At 38.6% G+C, this 18,521-nt stretch overlaps 1 protein-coding gene across 6 annotated transcripts in view; it reads right to left on the reverse strand.

Moving 5' to 3' along the window:
* The window catches only part of SPATS2L (spermatogenesis associated serine rich 2 like), a 191,534-nt gene that overhangs the window by 42,719 nt on the left and 130,294 nt on the right, over positions 1–18,521 (reverse strand). For 5 of the 6 annotated variants that reach the window (XM_070388528.1, XM_070388523.1, XM_070388536.1 and 2 more), the window contains one exon: positions 208–414. The exons of the other annotated variant lie outside the window; for it this stretch is intronic. In XM_070388528.1, the coding sequence (XP_070244629.1) occupies positions 208–414 (207 nt within the window). The remainder of the gene's footprint in view (positions 1–207; positions 415–18,521) is intronic. 6 annotated transcript variants of the gene reach the window in all.

Raw genomic sequence — 18,521 nt, forward strand, 5'->3', positions numbered from 1 at the left:
ATATAATTCCACTTAAACATTCAAGACCTTTGATTAACAATGGAGGAATTATATCTGGTTTTCAATCTATGTGGCTCACAGAAAGAAATGCAATTTCAGGTCTAACTCTCTTCACTAAGCAGTATCTTTTGGAAAGTTCTGTCATTCAGATACTTCTCTGTGTGTGCAAAATATGTTGAATCATTTGTGCAAAAGAAATCACTTTACCTCTTTTCTTTGCCAACTCATCTGGCTTTATTTCAAGATGAGCTGCAGGGGCATTGGACTTAACAGGAGATGTTTTTGTCTTAGGCTTGCTTGGGTTACAAGGCTGCTCAGCTGACCACTGTAGGCCATCTGACCTCTCTGGTGTTCCATGTATAGGTTTGGGGTTCCCATCTAAGGACAGTTTCTGTTGCAGTGGTCTGTTGCCTTCTGTAAGAAAACACCAAATAATGACTGTGAAGTGATAAACTAAAAACACTGATGATCAGGTGATGGGGATGCCACAATTTTGGGTTTTGTTAACATGTTGGCAATAGTTCTTTTCACTGCAAACAGTCAAGAAACTGTTTTAATAGACTCCCCAGAAGATGAAAGGATATACTAGAAAGAGCCTTGTACTTGGAGTTAGAAGACCTGAGTGGGTGTTTTGACTCTAGTAATTACTTACAGAGTGACCCCAGGCAAGCCACTTATCTCTGAGTCTTAGTTTCCTCACCCATAACTACCCAGGAAGATCCTTAGGAGCCTTATATGCATGAACAGTTCCCCCACTATTCAGTAAAGGCTTAGATGTCTTTAAGTATGATTTCAAATTGAGGCTATAAAAACACAGCCCTCCCATCTCCAAGTGCTACATCAATGTCTTGTGGTATTTTATTCGGAATTAATGAAGGCAGAAGAGGAGCTAGGGCAAGAATGAAGTGACAACAGGTTCTATGATCATTTCATCTAATTTATGGAAGGATTAAATCAGGAAACATCATCACAATAACTCAACTATATTTAAAATCTAGAGAGTCAGATTCCCTCTGGAGCTTTAACAGATGTGGCAATAAATTAGCAGCACGTTGCTTTCGGCATCTTTTAAAGGTAGGTTCCTATTTAGTTATGGCTGGAGTGGATTAAATGGCACCTTAGTGGCCTGAAAAGGAAATGTATCACACTTAACATCTCACTCACAACCAGAGAGAGCTCTGGGTATGAGAAAAAGGGAAGCCAGCCTGCTTTTGCAGGTCAGGTTCTTGGAGAAAGTTGGGTGTAATGGAAAGAGTGTAGGTTTGGCACTTCTGACCATCCTGATGTCTGGATTACCCTGTATGAATGAGTCCATTTCTCTGGCCAACTACGGCTCATACCCAAACTGAGCACAACATCATCACTATGAAGCCCGGCCTCTGTCTCACCTCTCTCTACTTCCTGGTATAACCTGGTGCGTTAAATTCAACACAAGGTTCTCATGTCTGCTCCTTCCCTGCAGAGGCTAAGATGCCCTTAAAGGCAGATGCAAAATCTGATTCGTTTTTGAAGCTCCAGTACTTGTGTCTAGCTCAATAGCTATCTGTAGGATTGTGACTGAATTAAAATACTCTTAAAATGATTTCATAGGAAAAAAAAAAAAGAAACAAAGAATACCTTTCCTGACACTGTCACAAGCATTATAGAGAACACACTTGGAAAGTACAAAAGAATAGGATTTGGTCCGAGTCAGCTTGGTTTTAGACGTTTGCCCATTTATGATGGGTAAATCTGATTTTAGTTGAAGCCATCATTTATTACCTATATATCAAAAAGGCACAGCCTATCCTTTATAGGCTGAATACTGAGTGCCTCTTAAAATTTACTTAAAAGGAAATTACAGTACACAGTGGAATGTTCAGCCCAGGTGGTGAACAAAGTAATTAAGTACTGAAAACATCATTTCCTCCAGTAATAAAACAGATTTAAATGATAGTATACAATTTTATCTTTAGTCATACTAAAGTTTGGAACTTTACTGCAGGGGCAGTGGTTGTCAAACTTTAGTGTGCATGACTTTTCCCCTAGTACTTATTGCAAATGCAAATTCCCTGACACCACCTGCAGAAATTTCGATTCAGAAGTGGATCCAGGATTCAGCTTCCAGGTGTTTCTGTTGGGGTGGAGTTGGATGGTACCTGGGTAGTACCCTCACCAGGAGAAACTCTACTGCGAAAGATGAAAAACTAATTTTTTGATGACTGTATAAATGTTTTGTTAAAAGTGAGTAAGTATAGGCTGGTTCCAACTCTCTCTAAATCACAGTTGAGATTCAAGTTTGATGAAATTCAATAAATTAAGACTCTAAAATACAGTTCATTGGGCATAGTGTAGTAAATTACTGTTATTCTTGAAAATAAAGGGGATTTCCATTATAGCCTAGTGGAAATAATGACCTTAGAACAGAAGAAAGAAATTATTTTGTTGAATGCAAAAGCATTTTAAATGGGAAGACCAGCATGCAAATGAGTTTGGGATTATTAACCTAGAGCTGAATATATTTTGTGTATCAAAGAACTGATATGAGGGCTACTGGTTCATTTCATCATTCATCTAACAAGTATTTATTGAGAAATTTGAGTAGTAGTATTGTTTTTAGGACCTGAAAGCTGTCTCAATGGTGGGGTCATTGAATGATGACAAGATCTGAGTTCTCAAAGACTGCTGCTGCTGCTGCTGCTAAGTCGCTTCAGTCATGTCCGACTCTGTGCGACCCCATTGACGGCAGCCCACCAGGCTCCCCTGTCCCTGGGATTCTCCAGACAAGAACACTGGAATGGGTTGCCATTGCCTTCGCCAATGCATGAAAGTGAAAAGTGAAAGTGAAGTTGCTCAGTCGTGTCCGACTCTTTGCAACCCCATGGACTGCAGCCTACCAGGCTCCTCCATCCATGGGATTTTCCAGGCAAGAGTACTGGAGTGGGTTGCCATTGCCTTCTCCGTCTCAAAGACTACTTGCGTATATTTGCACACTGGTGGTACAATTTGTCTCCAAATATAGTAAAACTCTAGGATTCTTTCAGATGAAAACTGGTGAATTGGTGGAGGGTTACAGAACTATTGACTATAACAGAATTAGTTCATTCTGACCACAGGTCCTTATATTTCTAGCAATAGAATAAAAAGAGTCCTTTCCTGGAAACAGTGATTTTCCTCTAACATTATGAGCTAGAAATACCATCAGTTTTCCACCTTTCAGAAATCTACTTGTAAACTTTATTATTTTAATTAGAAATTTTTACTTATGTATTTTTGGCTGCACCGAATCTTAGTTGTGGCACATGGGCTTTGTAGTTGTGGTGCATTGCCCCATAGCATGTGGGATCTTAATTCCCTGACCAGCGACTGAACCTGTGTTGCCTACAGTGGAAGGCAGATGCTGAACCACAGGTCCACCAGGGAAGTCCCTCCACTTGTAATCTTCAGTAGACTATAGCTGACTTGGAGTTGAATCGTATCACTCTCCAATAAGGTAGCCACTAGCCACATAAGGCTACTGAACACTTGAAACATGGCTTGTCTGAATCGAGTTGGCTCTAAGTGTAAATTACACACTGAAATGTGAAGACTTAAAAAAGGAGAATTAAAAATATTCCTTTGATCAATAAAAAATATTGATCACATTGTCAATATGATTGTCAACATAATTTAGATAGAATATATTACTCAATTTAATTCACCTGTTTATTTTTACTTTTTAAATGTGTCTACTAGACAATTTAAAATTACATATACAGCTCATACTATTTTTCTATTGAAGAGCCCTAATACAAACCAAAAGAAGCATGAAATTTGTTGGCCTACAATCTATAGTCATTACAAATTTATATTCTAGACTAAGAGTATTGATTTTAGTGAAACCTTAAAATATCCTCTTCAATTTCTACATGAGAAAAGTGGAGACAGTGATGTATGTCTTGTTCATCATTATATGCTTGGCGCCTTGTGGGTACATGATGAATACTGAATGGATGGGTGAATGAATGAATCAGTATTCCTTTCATACTTTGCATGCCTGGGGCCTTTCCAATTATAGGGAGCCTAGTTTGATATGAGTCTCTGGCTATGTCTTTATCCAATATTCATCAAATACTTGAACCAAAGTAGCTACTTCTTGGAAAGAAAAGTTATCTTTGGAAACACCCAATCTGCCCAGATTTCAATAAAAATTATATTTGAATTTAATCCTTGTCCATGTGTCTAAAAAATTGCTCCTAGAAGCTTATGTGTTTTTGAATCTATTACTTGAGCCTTCCTCTTATTAAAATTACTTATCAAATCCCAACATAGATGTTATATAGCTTTCTGAGTATGGATCTGATTTCTGATTCAATTTAACTCAACAGGCCTGTATAGAATGACCACTATGTGCTTGCCCTGGCTAATTCGCAGGAGTTAAATGGGACATAGTCTTTCTGCCTTTAACAACTAGTACGTAAAATGCGAAAAAAGAATATAAGACTCCAGCATGATAAATCTGAGTTGACCTTTCTCCACTAAACTATTTTGGCACCTCAGTTGAAAATTTGTTGACTGTATCTGTGTGTTCTATTGATGAACTCTATTCTATTCCACAGATCTAATTGTTTCTCCTCACCCTGATACCACACTATCTCATTTACTAATTACTATATAACGAGTCTTAATATTAAATAATGAATGTCCTTCAATTTTACTCTTCTTTTCCAAGACTGCTTCAAGATCTTAGGTCCTTTGCATTTCAATATAAATTTAACAATGAACTTGTATATTTCTTTTCAAAAAAATCTGATGGGATGTTAACTGCATTTGCATTCAGTGTATAAATCAATTTGGAGATAACTGGTATCTTAGTGATATTGCATCTTTTGAGTACTGGACATTATATATCTCCCCATTTCTTTAGGTTTTCTTTTATTTGTTGCATCATTTTACAGCTTTCAGTGTCTTGTGCATCTTTAGTTTTTATTCCTAGGACATCAACCCTGAATACTCTTTGCAACGACTGATGCTGAAGCTGAAGCACCAATACTTTGTCCACCTGATGCGAACTGCCGACTCATTGGAAAAGACCCTGATGCTGGAAATGATTGAAGGCAGAAGAAGAAGAGGGCAACAGAGGATGAGATGGTTGGATGGCATCACCAACTCAATGGACATGAACTTGGGCAAACTCTGGGAGATGGTGAAGGACAGGATGCTGAAGACTGGAGTGCTGCAGTCCATGGGGTGGAAAAGAGTTGGTCACAAGTTGGTGACTGAACAAAAATTTTAGATGACATGCAAAATGTCATTGTATATATAGTAATTTTTTAAAACTTCCTTTCCCAATTGCTGGTTGCTAAAATACAGAAATACAAATTAGCTTTTTATATATTGAACTTGAACCTAAAACACCTTGCTGATTTCCTTGTTAGTTTTTTGTTTTGTAGCTTTCTTGTAATTTTCTATATGGGCAATAATGATATCTGTAAATGAAGAGTAATTTCTGTCTTTCCAATTTTTCCTTGCCTTATTGGACTGGCTAGGAATTCTAGGACAATGTAGAACAATTACTCTTGCATTGTTCTTGATTTTAGGAAAACTACATTCAATATTTTATTATCAAGTATTATATTGGCTATACAGTATAATTTTCATATGTTTATCAGTTAGTTTTCTTATATACTGGGAGTTTTTATTTTATCAAGTGATTTAAGATGATCATGCTGTTATTTTCTTTGATTTTATTACAACATTGGTTGCTTTTTAAATGTTAAACCAATGCTGCATTCCTGGAAAAAACTACTTTGGTTATAGTGTATTAACTTTTTAATATATTGTCCTTACTTTGGTTTGCTAATATTTTGTTGAGGATTTTGCTCTTTTATTTATGAGCAATGTGGTTCCGAGGCTTTTCCTGTAATAATTTTTGTCAGGTTTTGATAAGGCTATGCTGGCCTCATTAAATGAGTTGAAAAGTGCTGACTTCCTTCTATTCCTAAACTATTTCAGGAAATAAAGATTTGTTTAAGACTGCTATTATTTTTTCTTAAATTAAGAGTTCACTGGTGAAGCCACCTCAGCCTGGAATTTTAATTACCAATTGCTTTGATGGATTTAGAGCTATTTCTATTTTCCATTTCTTCTCATGTGCATTTTAGTGATTCATATTTTTAAAGAAATTTGTTCACTTCCCTTTTGGCATAAAATTCTTTTATACTATCCTGTTGTTAGTCTTTAAATAAATAAATGTGGGATCAGGATCGATTTCATTACTGATACTGGTAACTGAGTTACTGTATTTTCATTATGGTGCAGTTCAAATGATTTTCTAGTATCTCTTGTGAATTTTTTTTCCTTTGATCAATGGAGTATTTATTTTTGTTTATTTATTTTGGTTGTGCTGCATGGCTTGAGGGATCTTAGTTCTCTAACCAGGGATTGAACCCAGGTCCTCAGCAGTGAGAGCACAGAGTCCCAACCACTGGACTGCCAGGAAATATCCCATCAATGAATTATTTAGAAGGTTCATTAATTTCTAAATTTTTGGAAGTTTTCTAGATATCTTATTGCTATTAAATGTTATTTTACTTCTATTTTTGGTCAAAGAACATAATCTAAAGATTTTAATACTTAAATTTTTTTGAAACTTATTTTATGGTCTAGCAATTGGTCTATTTTGGTGAAAATGCCATGTGTCCTTCAAGTTGTTAGGTGTAGTGTTCTACAAATGTCAATTAGGTCAGGTTGGTTGACAATACTATTTAAATATTCAACATTCTGAAAGATTTTTCATATACTTGCTCTATCAGTTACTAATAAAATGGTGATAAAACCCAAGCTCCTCCGTCCATGGGATTCTCCAGGCAAGAATACTGGAGTGGGTTGCCATTTCCTTCTCCAGGGGATCTTCCTGACCCAGGGATCAAACCCAGGTCTCCCGCATTAGAGGCAGACACTTTAACCTCTGAGCCACCAGAGAAGCCTGATAAAACCCATAACTATTGTGAATTTGGCCGGTCTCTGTCTTCATGTGTAAAGTGTATTTCTTTAATCAGCATATAATTGAATCTTGTTACTGGTCTTGCTACCCAGTCTGTCAATCTCTGCTATTTAATTAGAGTCTTTTGTCCATCTCCATTTAATATAATTATTGGTATTACTGGGTTATGTTTACCATTTTGAGTTGTGTTTATTCTTTATTTCTTTGATTTTTTCCTTACTTCTTTTAGGTGAAATGGTTTTCAAGAAATTGTTAATCTTATCTTTTTTGTGATACCTCTTCATTCTTTGCTTTTAGAGGTTGTTCCAAGGATTATAGTACGTATCATTAATTTATCATAGTGTCCTTTGAATCAATATTATACTGTTTCATGTATAATGTAACAATCATACAATAATAAATAAATAATTACACATACCCACTTCTATCAACTGTATACTTATAGCCATATATTTTACCTCTATGTTTGTTCTGAACCTCACAATACATTGTTATTATTTTTGCTTTAAGCAGTTAATTGATTTTCAAAAAAAAACAAAGAGGGAAAAAAAAAACATTTTTATTTCTATCCATATATTTACCATTTTCAGTGTTTTTCATTTCTTCCAGCAGATTCAAATTTCAATCTAGTATCATTTACTTTCAACCTAAAGAATATCCTTTGGCTTGTTTTGTAGTGCAACTCTGTTGGTGAAAAATTCTTTCCATTTTTGTTTATCTTAAAATATCTTGACTTTATCTTCCTTTTTGAAGGATATTTTCTCTAGATATATATATAATTCCATACTGGCAGTTATTCCTATTATAGATTTCATTCTGGAGTTTGCTGGCCCATATCATTTCTGATGAGAAGTTAACCTTTACTCTTCTTGTTGTCTCCTGTTTGTTATGTGTCTTTTATCCTTTGACTGCTTTTAAACTTTTATCTTCATTTCTGACTTTCAGCAGTTTGACTGTGACACGATTTGCTGTGGTTTTCTATCATTTACTCTGCTTGGATTTTGCTGAGCTTTTTGGATATGTGGGTTGTTGTTTTATGTTAAATTTGGAAAAACTGTGGGCATTGTTTCTTCATATGTCCCCCCATTTCTCCATTCTCTCCTTTTTTCTCCTGAGATTCCAATTACATATTTATGAGAATGCTTGATATTGTCCCTTGAGTCACCGAGGCTCTGCTTTTGTTGTCATTTTGTTTTCTCTTTTCTTCAGTTTGGATAATTTCTTTTGACCTGTCTTCAAGTTCACTGATCCTTTAGTCTTTATTGTCCAAATTGCTGCCAAAGGCATCTGATGACTTTCACAAAACTTCAAATACCGTACTTATTAGTCCCAGGGTTGTCATTTCATTCTTTCCATCTCTCCTGAAATTCTCCTACCTTCACCTATTAAGTCCACTTTTTTGGGAAAAATTTAAAACATACTGATAATCCTTGTCTGCTGATTTCAACATCTGGGTTGTCTATGGGTCTGCTTCTAATGACTAATCTTTCTCTTCACTAAAGGTCATATTTTCTTCTTGCAATGTCTAGTAATATAGTAATACTTTAAACTGGATACTGAATATTGTGGATGACACTTTGAGAAACACTGGGTTTTGTTATTTTCTTGTGAAGAATTTTGTATTTTATTTTAATGGTCATTAAAATACTAGCATATCACTTTCTGCTCTCCCTACTCCCACCCCTCCCTTTTTACCTTGAAGGCAAACATTAGACATCTTATAAAACAAACTGGAATGGAATTAGGTAAGGGGATAGTGGACTGTTCCTTAAAATATCTTTATTTAATTACCCTGCTTTATACCTCTCTTTCTAAGCTTGTCCCCCATCCTAAAGGCTGACTCTAGATCTAGAGTTTCCCCATTTTCTGCCAGGCAGTCAGCATCCTTCCTGCCAAAGTTCCCTCCCTCTGAAGTCTGTGCTGCAGCTTCCCATACTCTGCTTCATCAGTCAATCCTCTTCCATCTACTTTTCCTCCTCTAGAAGCTGAGGCTGTCTTTTCCCTTTCCTTCATCATTGTGGATTTCTATATTTAAAAATTCCTTTACTATAATTTAGTAGGGTTTGTGATGAAGAAGACACAAATTTTTGCCTTTATTTTCCTTAAAAAATTATTGATATGCTTTGCCAAATTATTTTCTAGTCACGTAGATCCACTGACACTCAACTGTAGTGGATGTAATTGTACTTACACTTAACTCTTGTCAATACTGAGAACTATCCATTTTCCAGTTACTAAATCTTAGTATCTACTTACATATTGGACTTGTCCTTGATTTATTTTACAGAGTAAAACATGAACAGTGGTGGTTTTTTTCTATTAACAATATCAAAGAAAACAAATCTTCCTTTGGGGAGAAATATATGAACTTAGAGCCAAAGATTTTCATAATATATGTACAACTATGTATGTGTTCAGATTTGAAAGTCTCTGAAGACTCCCTTGTCTCTTTAGCTTTTTGGTGAAAGCCTTTTATACTTAAAGGTAGACTGAAGGAAGTATACGCGGTATTCAAGTCTAAATTTAAAGGATGTACTAAGGGACTTCCCTGATGGTCCAATGCCTAAGACTCCTTGCTTCCAGTGCAGGAGACATGGGTTCAATCCCTAGTGGGGAAACTAGATCCAACATGCTGAAACTAAGACCCAGCACAGTTAAAAAAATAAAAATACATATTAAAGGATATATTTATTATAGAGTAGTTCTAAAATAATTATTTTAACTCACTGAGTTAACATGACTTCATAGTCCCCTATACAAATGTAATTTCAGTAAATCACACCATCTCATGATGATTAACTTAGTATTGTAAGTGGTCCTATCAAGAAAAAAACTTTGATAAAAAATAATTTTGCTATTATAAAATAATGCCTAAAATTTCTAATGTCTGTGTTACTTAAAGCATTACCATTCTCTTAAAAGTACTTATGTGAATACAACAGTGTTTTCTGATAACCAATAATAAAGTAATTGGTAGTTTTTTGACCACTGATCTTAGTGTTCTTAAATATTCACTAAAGAAGAGATGCAAATGGAAATTAAACGTTGCAAAATTCTCCATTTTCCTACTAATCAGTTTTACAAATAAAACAATGAGATTAGTGCAATCTTTTTGGACAGCGATATATTAAAAATTTTAAAAATACTCATACCCTTTGAATCCAATAATTCCACTTCTAAGAAAGTATGTCAAGAAGATGATTGTTCATAAAGATTTATATACAAAAAATGTTCATTATAGCATTGTTTATAATAGCAAGTGGAAACAATGCATATGGACAATAATTTGGAAATAATTAAACTAAATGGCAAATTCATAAAAACACAGCACAGCTATTAAGGTCAAGTTTTTAAAGAACAAAATGATATGAGGTAATGTTTATAATGTCATGTTAAGTAAAAAGCAAGATACAAAAGTTCACACACTACATAACATTTGTAAAAATGACCCCTATATATCTATAAATCTAAAACATTCTGAAATGAAATTCCACAGTGGTTGTTTCTAGGAGGTAGGCTTTTCCCCTCTAAACCTTACTGTATTTTTCACATCTCTTCAATTAATATAAATGTCTTTTAAAATCAGGAATACAAAATCCACAATTATCTTTAAAAAGCAGCATAGGAACTTATAGGCAAGAATACTGGAATGGGTTGCCATGCCCTCCTCCAGGAGATCTTTCCGACCCAGGGATTGAACCCAAGTCTCCCACATTGCAGACAGAGTCTTTACCATCTGAGCCACCAGGGAAGCCCCAAATTAACCTATACATATCCATTTATTTATTATTAATAACTCAATACAAATCATGAAAAAGGCTTGAGTGCTTATTATGTCCAGTTATTGTTCTAGACACCAAAACCATAACAGTGGTAAAAGACAGCTGTGGTTTCCATCTCATAGAACTTGCAGCCTCAGAGGAAGACACATAAACCACACCACCACACAAACAAAAGTAGAATTACAACTGTGATAAGTTTTATGGAAAAAAAAAGTACATAGTCCTGAAACCTACAATTGGCATGTATTTGGCTTAGGGATATCAAGAATGAATTCTCCACAGAAGAAACAACTAAGCTCACCTGAAATCACATAAAAGACTAATCAGATGAAGAGGGAAGAAAACTGCATTCCAGGCAGAGTGTTTGAAGCAGTTATCAAATTATTATCTCTTGACTCTAAATCTACCCTTGTTTGCCCTACTTTGTGATAACTGGCAGTGGACCCTGTAAACAATTTTCTTTTGCCAATTGGTAGATTGTTAGCTTTGTTAGTAGAGGGCAACAAAGAGTCCCCTGCAAGGTGATGAGGGCAGAAGTACACTTCTGGTTTTGGTCCATCATTATTATTATTCCCTACAGGAGCCAGCAGCCATGCAGAGGAGTTCCAGATGCACGCTTATGCCATGTTCCCTGACTCCCCCCAGTGGCAATGGCTTTGAGCAGTTCCAGTCCATCTACACTCTCCGGAAATGGTAGGCTTCTTCTATAGAACAGCTCGGCCCAGGCCTTATGCCAAGATCTTTTGTCACCACAAGGCTGCGAGCATGTTCCTCTGGTAGTCATGACTATTTACTGGAAGGACTGATGCTGAAGCTGGAGCTTCAAAACTTTGGCCACCGGATGCAAAGAGTCAACTCATTGGAAAAGACCCTGATGCTAGGAAAGATGGAGGGCAGGAGGAGAAGGGGATGACAGAGGATGAGATGGTTGGGTGGCATCACCGACTCATGAGTTTGAGCAAACTCCGGGAGACAGTGAAGGACACGGAAGCCTGGCATGTTGCAGTCCATGGGGTTGTAAAGAGTCAGACACGACTGAGCGACCGAACAACAAACAACTGGTAGCCACACACTTTATTTGATGAGGTCAGAATCTAGTTTTAGACTAGGGGAATCTCCCAGTCCTACTTCCTTTATTGTCCAGCCTTCTTGGAAATAGTAACTGTTCTCTTGACAAGCCTAGACCCCTGAGAGTCCTCACTTACCCATTTAGTAGTTAGCCACCTCCTACTGTTTTAGTTAGCAGTTCTTGCTATTACATTCCACCCATTCAAATATCCAGTGTGGCTTCTGTCTCCTGACTTAAACCTGACTGATGTACACAGCCCCTATGTGGGACTAAGAGGAGACCAGTATGGCTGAAGCAAAGAGCAAGAATCAGCACACCAGATCATGAGGCTGGAACGGGACACAGGGGCCAGAATATGCAGGAAATGGCACCCCACTCCAGTACTCTTGCCTGGAAAATCCCATGGACAGAGAAGCCTGGTAGACTACAGTCCATGGGATTGTAAAGAGTCGGACACGACTGAGCCACTTCACTTTCACTTATGGGCCAGAGTAAGACTTTTGGTCTTTATCTTTAAGAGTCCAAATATGTGTTATCTGATGCTGGGAGGGATTGGGGACAGTAGGAGAAGGGGACGACAGAGGATGAGATGACTGGATGGCATCACTGACTCGATGGACATGAGTCTGAGTGAACTCCGGGAGTTGGTGATGGACAGGGAGGCCTGGAGTGCTGCGATTCATGGGGTCGCAAAGAGTCGGACACGACTGAGTAACTGAACTGAACTGAACTGAAGAGATTACAGGATAGAGAATGATATAGAGGGGAACAGAATGAATGCCAGGTGATTAAGGAGTGGATTACTATAGCAGCAGAGACAAGAGAAGATGGTTTGGATGGAAATGTAGAGATCAAGATAGTGAGAAATGGATGGATGTCAGGAATATTTGAAAAGGAAAATCAATAGGACTTGGTGATCAACTGAATATCAGGGGAGAGGAAGATGTCTTGACTGATGCCTAGATTTCTGATTTGCTTCAGGATGGATGGATGGTATACTAAGATCAGAAAGCTAAGACTGGGAAGAGAGATCAGGAGTTTGTTTTGAGCATGATGTTAGAGTGCTTTGAAATATCAAAGTGAAAATATCAAGTAGGAGTCTAAGTTCAGAGAGTAGCCTCAACTGGGATGAGGAGTATGTGAGCCAGCATACACAATCAAAGTTACAGCACGACTGAGATGATCTAAGAAGAGAGAGCTTTATGTGTGAAAGGACTTGGAACTAAACCAGTCGTGATGAGCCTCAACAATTAACAGCCAGTTAGAGGAGATGAACCCTCAAAGGAAACACAGAAGCAATGAAGATGGAGGGGAGAAATCAGGAAAAGTGTCAGGTCATAGATACCAAAGGGAAAAGACATGATGGTCGAGGAAAGAGTGGTCAATAGTCCTGCAAGGAAAAGGTAACTTAAGGATTGGAAAAATGTCTGCTAGATTCAATATGTGGAGGCCAATGGTAAACTCAGTGGGGGCAATTTCTTTGGAGTGATGGGACCTTAAAAAATTGGTAAGTGAGAGAGAGGTGAAGACATGGAGACAGTGAGTAAAGATAATTTTCTTAAGATGTTATAGTGATGAAACCCCAAGGAAACTCTTTTCACATTACAATTATTGTATACCTTAATTTGCACCTTACATCATTCTTCTATCTCTACGTGACAGGGTAATTAACAGAAATTCAGAGGAGCCAATAACTTTGGAACAAAGACTTAAACAAATAGGTTTATTCCATTCTGTAAAACTGGACTGGCTTAGATCAAGCTGGGAACTTTCTAACTGGAAACCAGTCTTTTAGTTTATATTGTCTTTACAAGGTCTTAAATGTCATTAATACCTTTAAAGGTTTCAATTCAGTTAGGTTCAGTCACTCAGTCGTGTCTGACTCTTTGCGACCCCATGGACTGTAGTATGCCAGGCCTCCCTGTCCATCACCAACTCCTGGAGTTTATCCAAACTCATGTCCATTGAGTCAGTGATGCCATCCAACCATCTCATCCTCTGTCGTCCCCTTCTCCTCCCGCCTTCAATCTTTCCCAGCATCAGAGTCTTTTCAAATGAGTCAGTTCTTCCTATCAGGTGGCCAAAGTTTTGGAGTTTCAGCTTCAGCATCAGTCCTTCCAATGAATATTCAGGACTTATTTCCTTTAGGATGGACTGGTTGGATCTCCATGCAGTCCAAAAAATTAATGAAAGGCATTTTATTCTTTGCAAGGAGTGCATTCCATTTAATTAAGTCTGTTTGTAACTGAAACCTTGTAACTAACCAGGTTTGAGTGGGAAGTTGGGAAGGTATCAGCTATTCAGAGATGAAGATGGTTTGAATTTTTGCTGTAGGGATGCAGCAAAAGTAGTTTTCAGATGAGAAAGAGAAGGGGGAGGGCTCTGGAGTTCACTCTACCCAGGTGACAGAAAAATACCCGAGGGGTTTTATTTATCCCGTGTCCTTGTGTCACCGCATCCTATGTCTGTCTCCGTCTCCTGCTTTATCACACACAGAGAAAGGAAGCAGAGGTCTAAGACACGGGAAACACAATGTAAGGCTGCCTCTAATATTATCCGAACTATTCAGACACCGTGCTGCTGGAAGCTGAGTTTGAGACTGAACAACACACAGCTACAAATGGGAGTTAGCACTAAGGCATCAGATGCCAAAATAACAGAGCGAGAATAATGATAAATGTGCTTTAAACTTACGTGCTTTAAACTATATGCTTCAAAACGCCTATTCACATGACAGTACTTAATGTCAGCTATATACCCTAACAAAGCACTAAATCTTTAATTGAAAACCAATGGTTACAACGCTACAAGGGCTTTAGCTAAAATAATCCTTAACTAAGGTTTAAATTGGAGAAGGCAATAGCAAGCCACTCCAGTACTCTTCCCTAGAAAATCCCATGGATGGAGGAGCCTTGTGGGCTACAGTCCATGGGGTCGCCACGAGTCGGTCACAACTGAGCAACTTCACTTTCACTTTTCACTTTCACGCAATGGAGAAGGAAATGGCAACCCACTCCAGTGTTCTTGCCTGGAGAATCCCAGGGACAGCAGAGCCTGGTGGGCTGCTGTCTATGGGGTCACACAGAGTCGGACACGACTGAAGCGACTTAGCAGCAGCAGCAGCAGCAGCAGCAGCAAGGTTTAAATAAAACACTGGCTGTTTAGACCAAGATAGCCTGATGTCAGAGAACGTGAATGGGGGCTCCCTCAGCATCCACATATCCTCTTCCTTCACCCATTCACATAGGACCTTATCTGAAGTTGCTACACACACCCCTCTTCCTGCCCAAAGCCTCTCTCCTTCTTGCTCCCTTCACAACGTTTACTATAATCTATAAACATTTAACGGAGAAGGCAATGGCACCCCACTCCAGTACTCTTGCCTGGAGAATCCCATGGACGGAGGAACCTGGTGGCCTGCAGTCCATGGGGTCACGAAGAGTCTGACACGACTGAGCGACTTCACTTTCACTTTTTACTTTCATGCATTGGAGAAGGAAATGGCAACCCACTCAGGTGTTCTTGCCTGGAGAATCCCAGGGACGGGGGAGCCTGGTGGGCTGCCGTCTATGGGGTTGCACAGAGTTGGACACGACTGAAGCGACTTAGCAGCAGCAGCAGCAGCATAAACATTTAAACTTCCCTGGTGGCTCAGATGGTAAAGAATCAGCCAGCAATGCAGGAGATCCAGGCACGATCCCTGGGTCAGAAGATCCTCTGGAGAAGGAAATGGTAATCCACTCCAGCATTCTTGCCTGGAGAATTTCATGGACAGAGGAGCCTGGCAGGCTGCAGTCCACGGGCTCACAAAAAGTTGGACACCACTAAGCAACTAACACTTTCACATAAACATTTTGGTGTATTCTGGTTTACTGTGCATCTCTTCTCCCCATTCCCCACAAAAGAACAGAAATTCCAGGAAGGCAAAAACTTTTTTATTTTGTTTACTTCCTCTAGAAGAATTTCTGGCACATGTTAGATGCGTAAGATATTTCCTATATAGACAAAGAAATGACTTCAGGGTTTACTCTGTGCCAAATACTGTGCTAATCACTTTATTTATCTCATTTACTCCTCATCACAATTGCAGAATATTTTGCAGGTGAGACACAGAAGGGTTAGCTTCTCCAGGGTCACACACCTAGTAAGTGAAGAGGCCAAGATTTGAATCCAAACATGTTTAATGCTAAAGCCCTGCTTCTTAGCAATGATATTATGTTGCTTCCATCTGAGAGCTGGAACGGCTGAAATCCTGGAATATACACATTTGGCTTTTCTATTAAAGTTCTAGGCAAGCTGCTTTCTTCTTGTTGATCTTTTCTAATCCTCTGGTCCAATATAGGGTTTAGAAAAGCAGAGGAGATAATCTTGGAGCTAGGGCCAACAACAGGATTAAAAAATCTGCTTGGAAATCTTATAGGGAACCCCATACCACAAAAATATTGTAAAATAGTCTGTTGTTGTTTTCTTCTTTTTTATATGAAGCACAAATGAGGGACAGGCAGCCAACATTCTAAAATAACAGGACCCTTTCTCTCACAGTTGGTTCAGTTCACCTAGAGAATAAGAAAGCGGTTCCGTCCCAGAGGCATGCCGCACGCAGAATCTGCATGGCAAAGGTAAACGATGAGGCTGCCCCTGTTCTCCCACACAGGGCAGAAGCTCGGGTCGTGGAGGTCAGTGAACACAGCATGGGGCCTTCTGTTAGAAACAAATAACGGGTAACAGAAGAGCTGGCTTCCCAAGATGCTTTACAAGACGAGAGGAAATAAAGGAAGCCTGCTGGGAAGAGGAGCTGAAGACAAGGAAAGTCCCGCCCCCAAGCTTATCTCAGTGGAGCCAGTTGGTGGCTCACAATCCTGCTCCTTTCCTATTGGATGGGAATTGTGTCCAGGGGGAGAAGAACAGCAGAGGAATCTGAATTCCTATTCTAGCCCATGCGGTGATAAGCGTATAGACATTTCAGCAATCGGACCCTTGAGGAAAATAGAGCAGGAGCCACATTTGGGAAAAATGAAACCTAAGGTCATAATGCACTTTAACCATTTAGATAGAGCCTTAGAAATAAAAGTGACCCTTGGCATTACTTCTGTGAAAATAAATCTTGATCTATTCCTTGTCTGACTTTGTACTTAGATGCAGATAATCTTCGGAGAAGGCAATGGCACCCTACTCCAGTACTCTTGCCTGAAAAATCCCATGGACGGAGGAGCCTGGTGGGCTGCAGTCCATGGGGTCGCTACGAGTCAGACACGACTGAGCGACTTCACTTTGACTTTTCACTTTCATGCATTGGAGAAGGAAATGGCAACCCACTCCAGTGTTCTTGCCTGGAGAATCCCAGAGATGGGGGAGCCTGGTGGGCTGCCATCTATGGGGTCGCACAGAGTTGGACACGACTGAATCGACTTAGCAGCAGCAGCAGCAGCAGATAATCTTGATTGGATTATGTAAAGATCTAATTTGAGTGGTTATTAAAAATTCTGAAATACAGAAAAAACTACTCCAAGGCTTAAAAAAGTAATTTTGTACTAAGTTTAAATCAAACTCCCCAACTTCAGAGCTATACGCTGACTTGCAGCATTGTCCCACTCGACAGTACTATATTTACAGCCTGAAACGATGATGCTTTTGGTGGTTATTTTTCATGTGGGAAGTCACACTAACACCCCGGAACCACCTGCATATATCTTAAAGCTAACTTTTCCCCTACCAGCAAATGATCCTTTTAAAAACCTTTAGAAAGAGAGATCTTGAATGTCAAGGTGTTATAAAAGATAAAACACGCTTTCCACATGTTCACAGCCTGCTGCCCAACTGGGCATTCAGGGCAAGCTTCCCTGAGCCAGTTTCATCACTGGAAAGCTTGATAAATGCTCCACCACCAGCAGACTGGAGATTTCTTCAAGGCTCATACTTTGAACTCACTCAAGTACAGAATATCATTATCTGGTTTTGTTATAATTACTTTTCCCTAATTTTTCAATTGTATACATCTTTAATAACTCTCTAATGCATGCATAAAATTGCATGGATTTGAGTCAGGCTTTTGCTAACCAGACAGAGTTACCCATGGGGCATAGATCTTCTCAGCTTCTTGACCCCGGGGGCCTTGGTTTACTCAGCTATATAGTGAGGGGATTAAGGGATCTTTCCCATCCTTCCCAGTTTCAAAGGTCTACTCAAAATAGGGTGCAGTAATACGCAAGATCCGACACTCATCTGTAAAATATTTAGCAGAGATCTCAGGATTTCTGAAAAATTGAACAAAGCACTTCAGAAGTCATTTGATAGTTTTGGCATCAACCTCCTGATGAATCTTCATTATCTTTGGGAAGAAACTTAACTAGCTATAAACTCATTTTAAAATTTATGATCACAAGCTGCTGGTGAAGTTAATGGTCAACCAGGAGAATTCCCTTCCTTTTGCAAAAACTTCTGATAACCTTCCACTGTCATCATTTATTCTTTAACAGAAAGATTTACAAGAGTAATATCTTTGTTTTATTAATTATTAACAAATAATGCTGACATACCTTAATGACTTTATGCTAAACTTACAAAACTGAGGGATCTTGGGATGGTTCTTTGTGCAATAAAGTATTCTTTGCCAACAGTTTCATGACAGGGTTCACAAAAGCCCCCTTGTACAGAGAACTCATCTGCTGGGTATTTAACTTTCAAGGCAGCTCTCCACTGTGAAGTG

The sequence above is a fragment of the Bos mutus genome, chromosome 2 (assembly GCF_027580195.1).
Source record: "Bos mutus isolate GX-2022 chromosome 2, NWIPB_WYAK_1.1, whole genome shotgun sequence".
NCBI lineage: Eukaryota > Metazoa > Chordata > Mammalia > Artiodactyla > Bovidae > Bos > Bos mutus.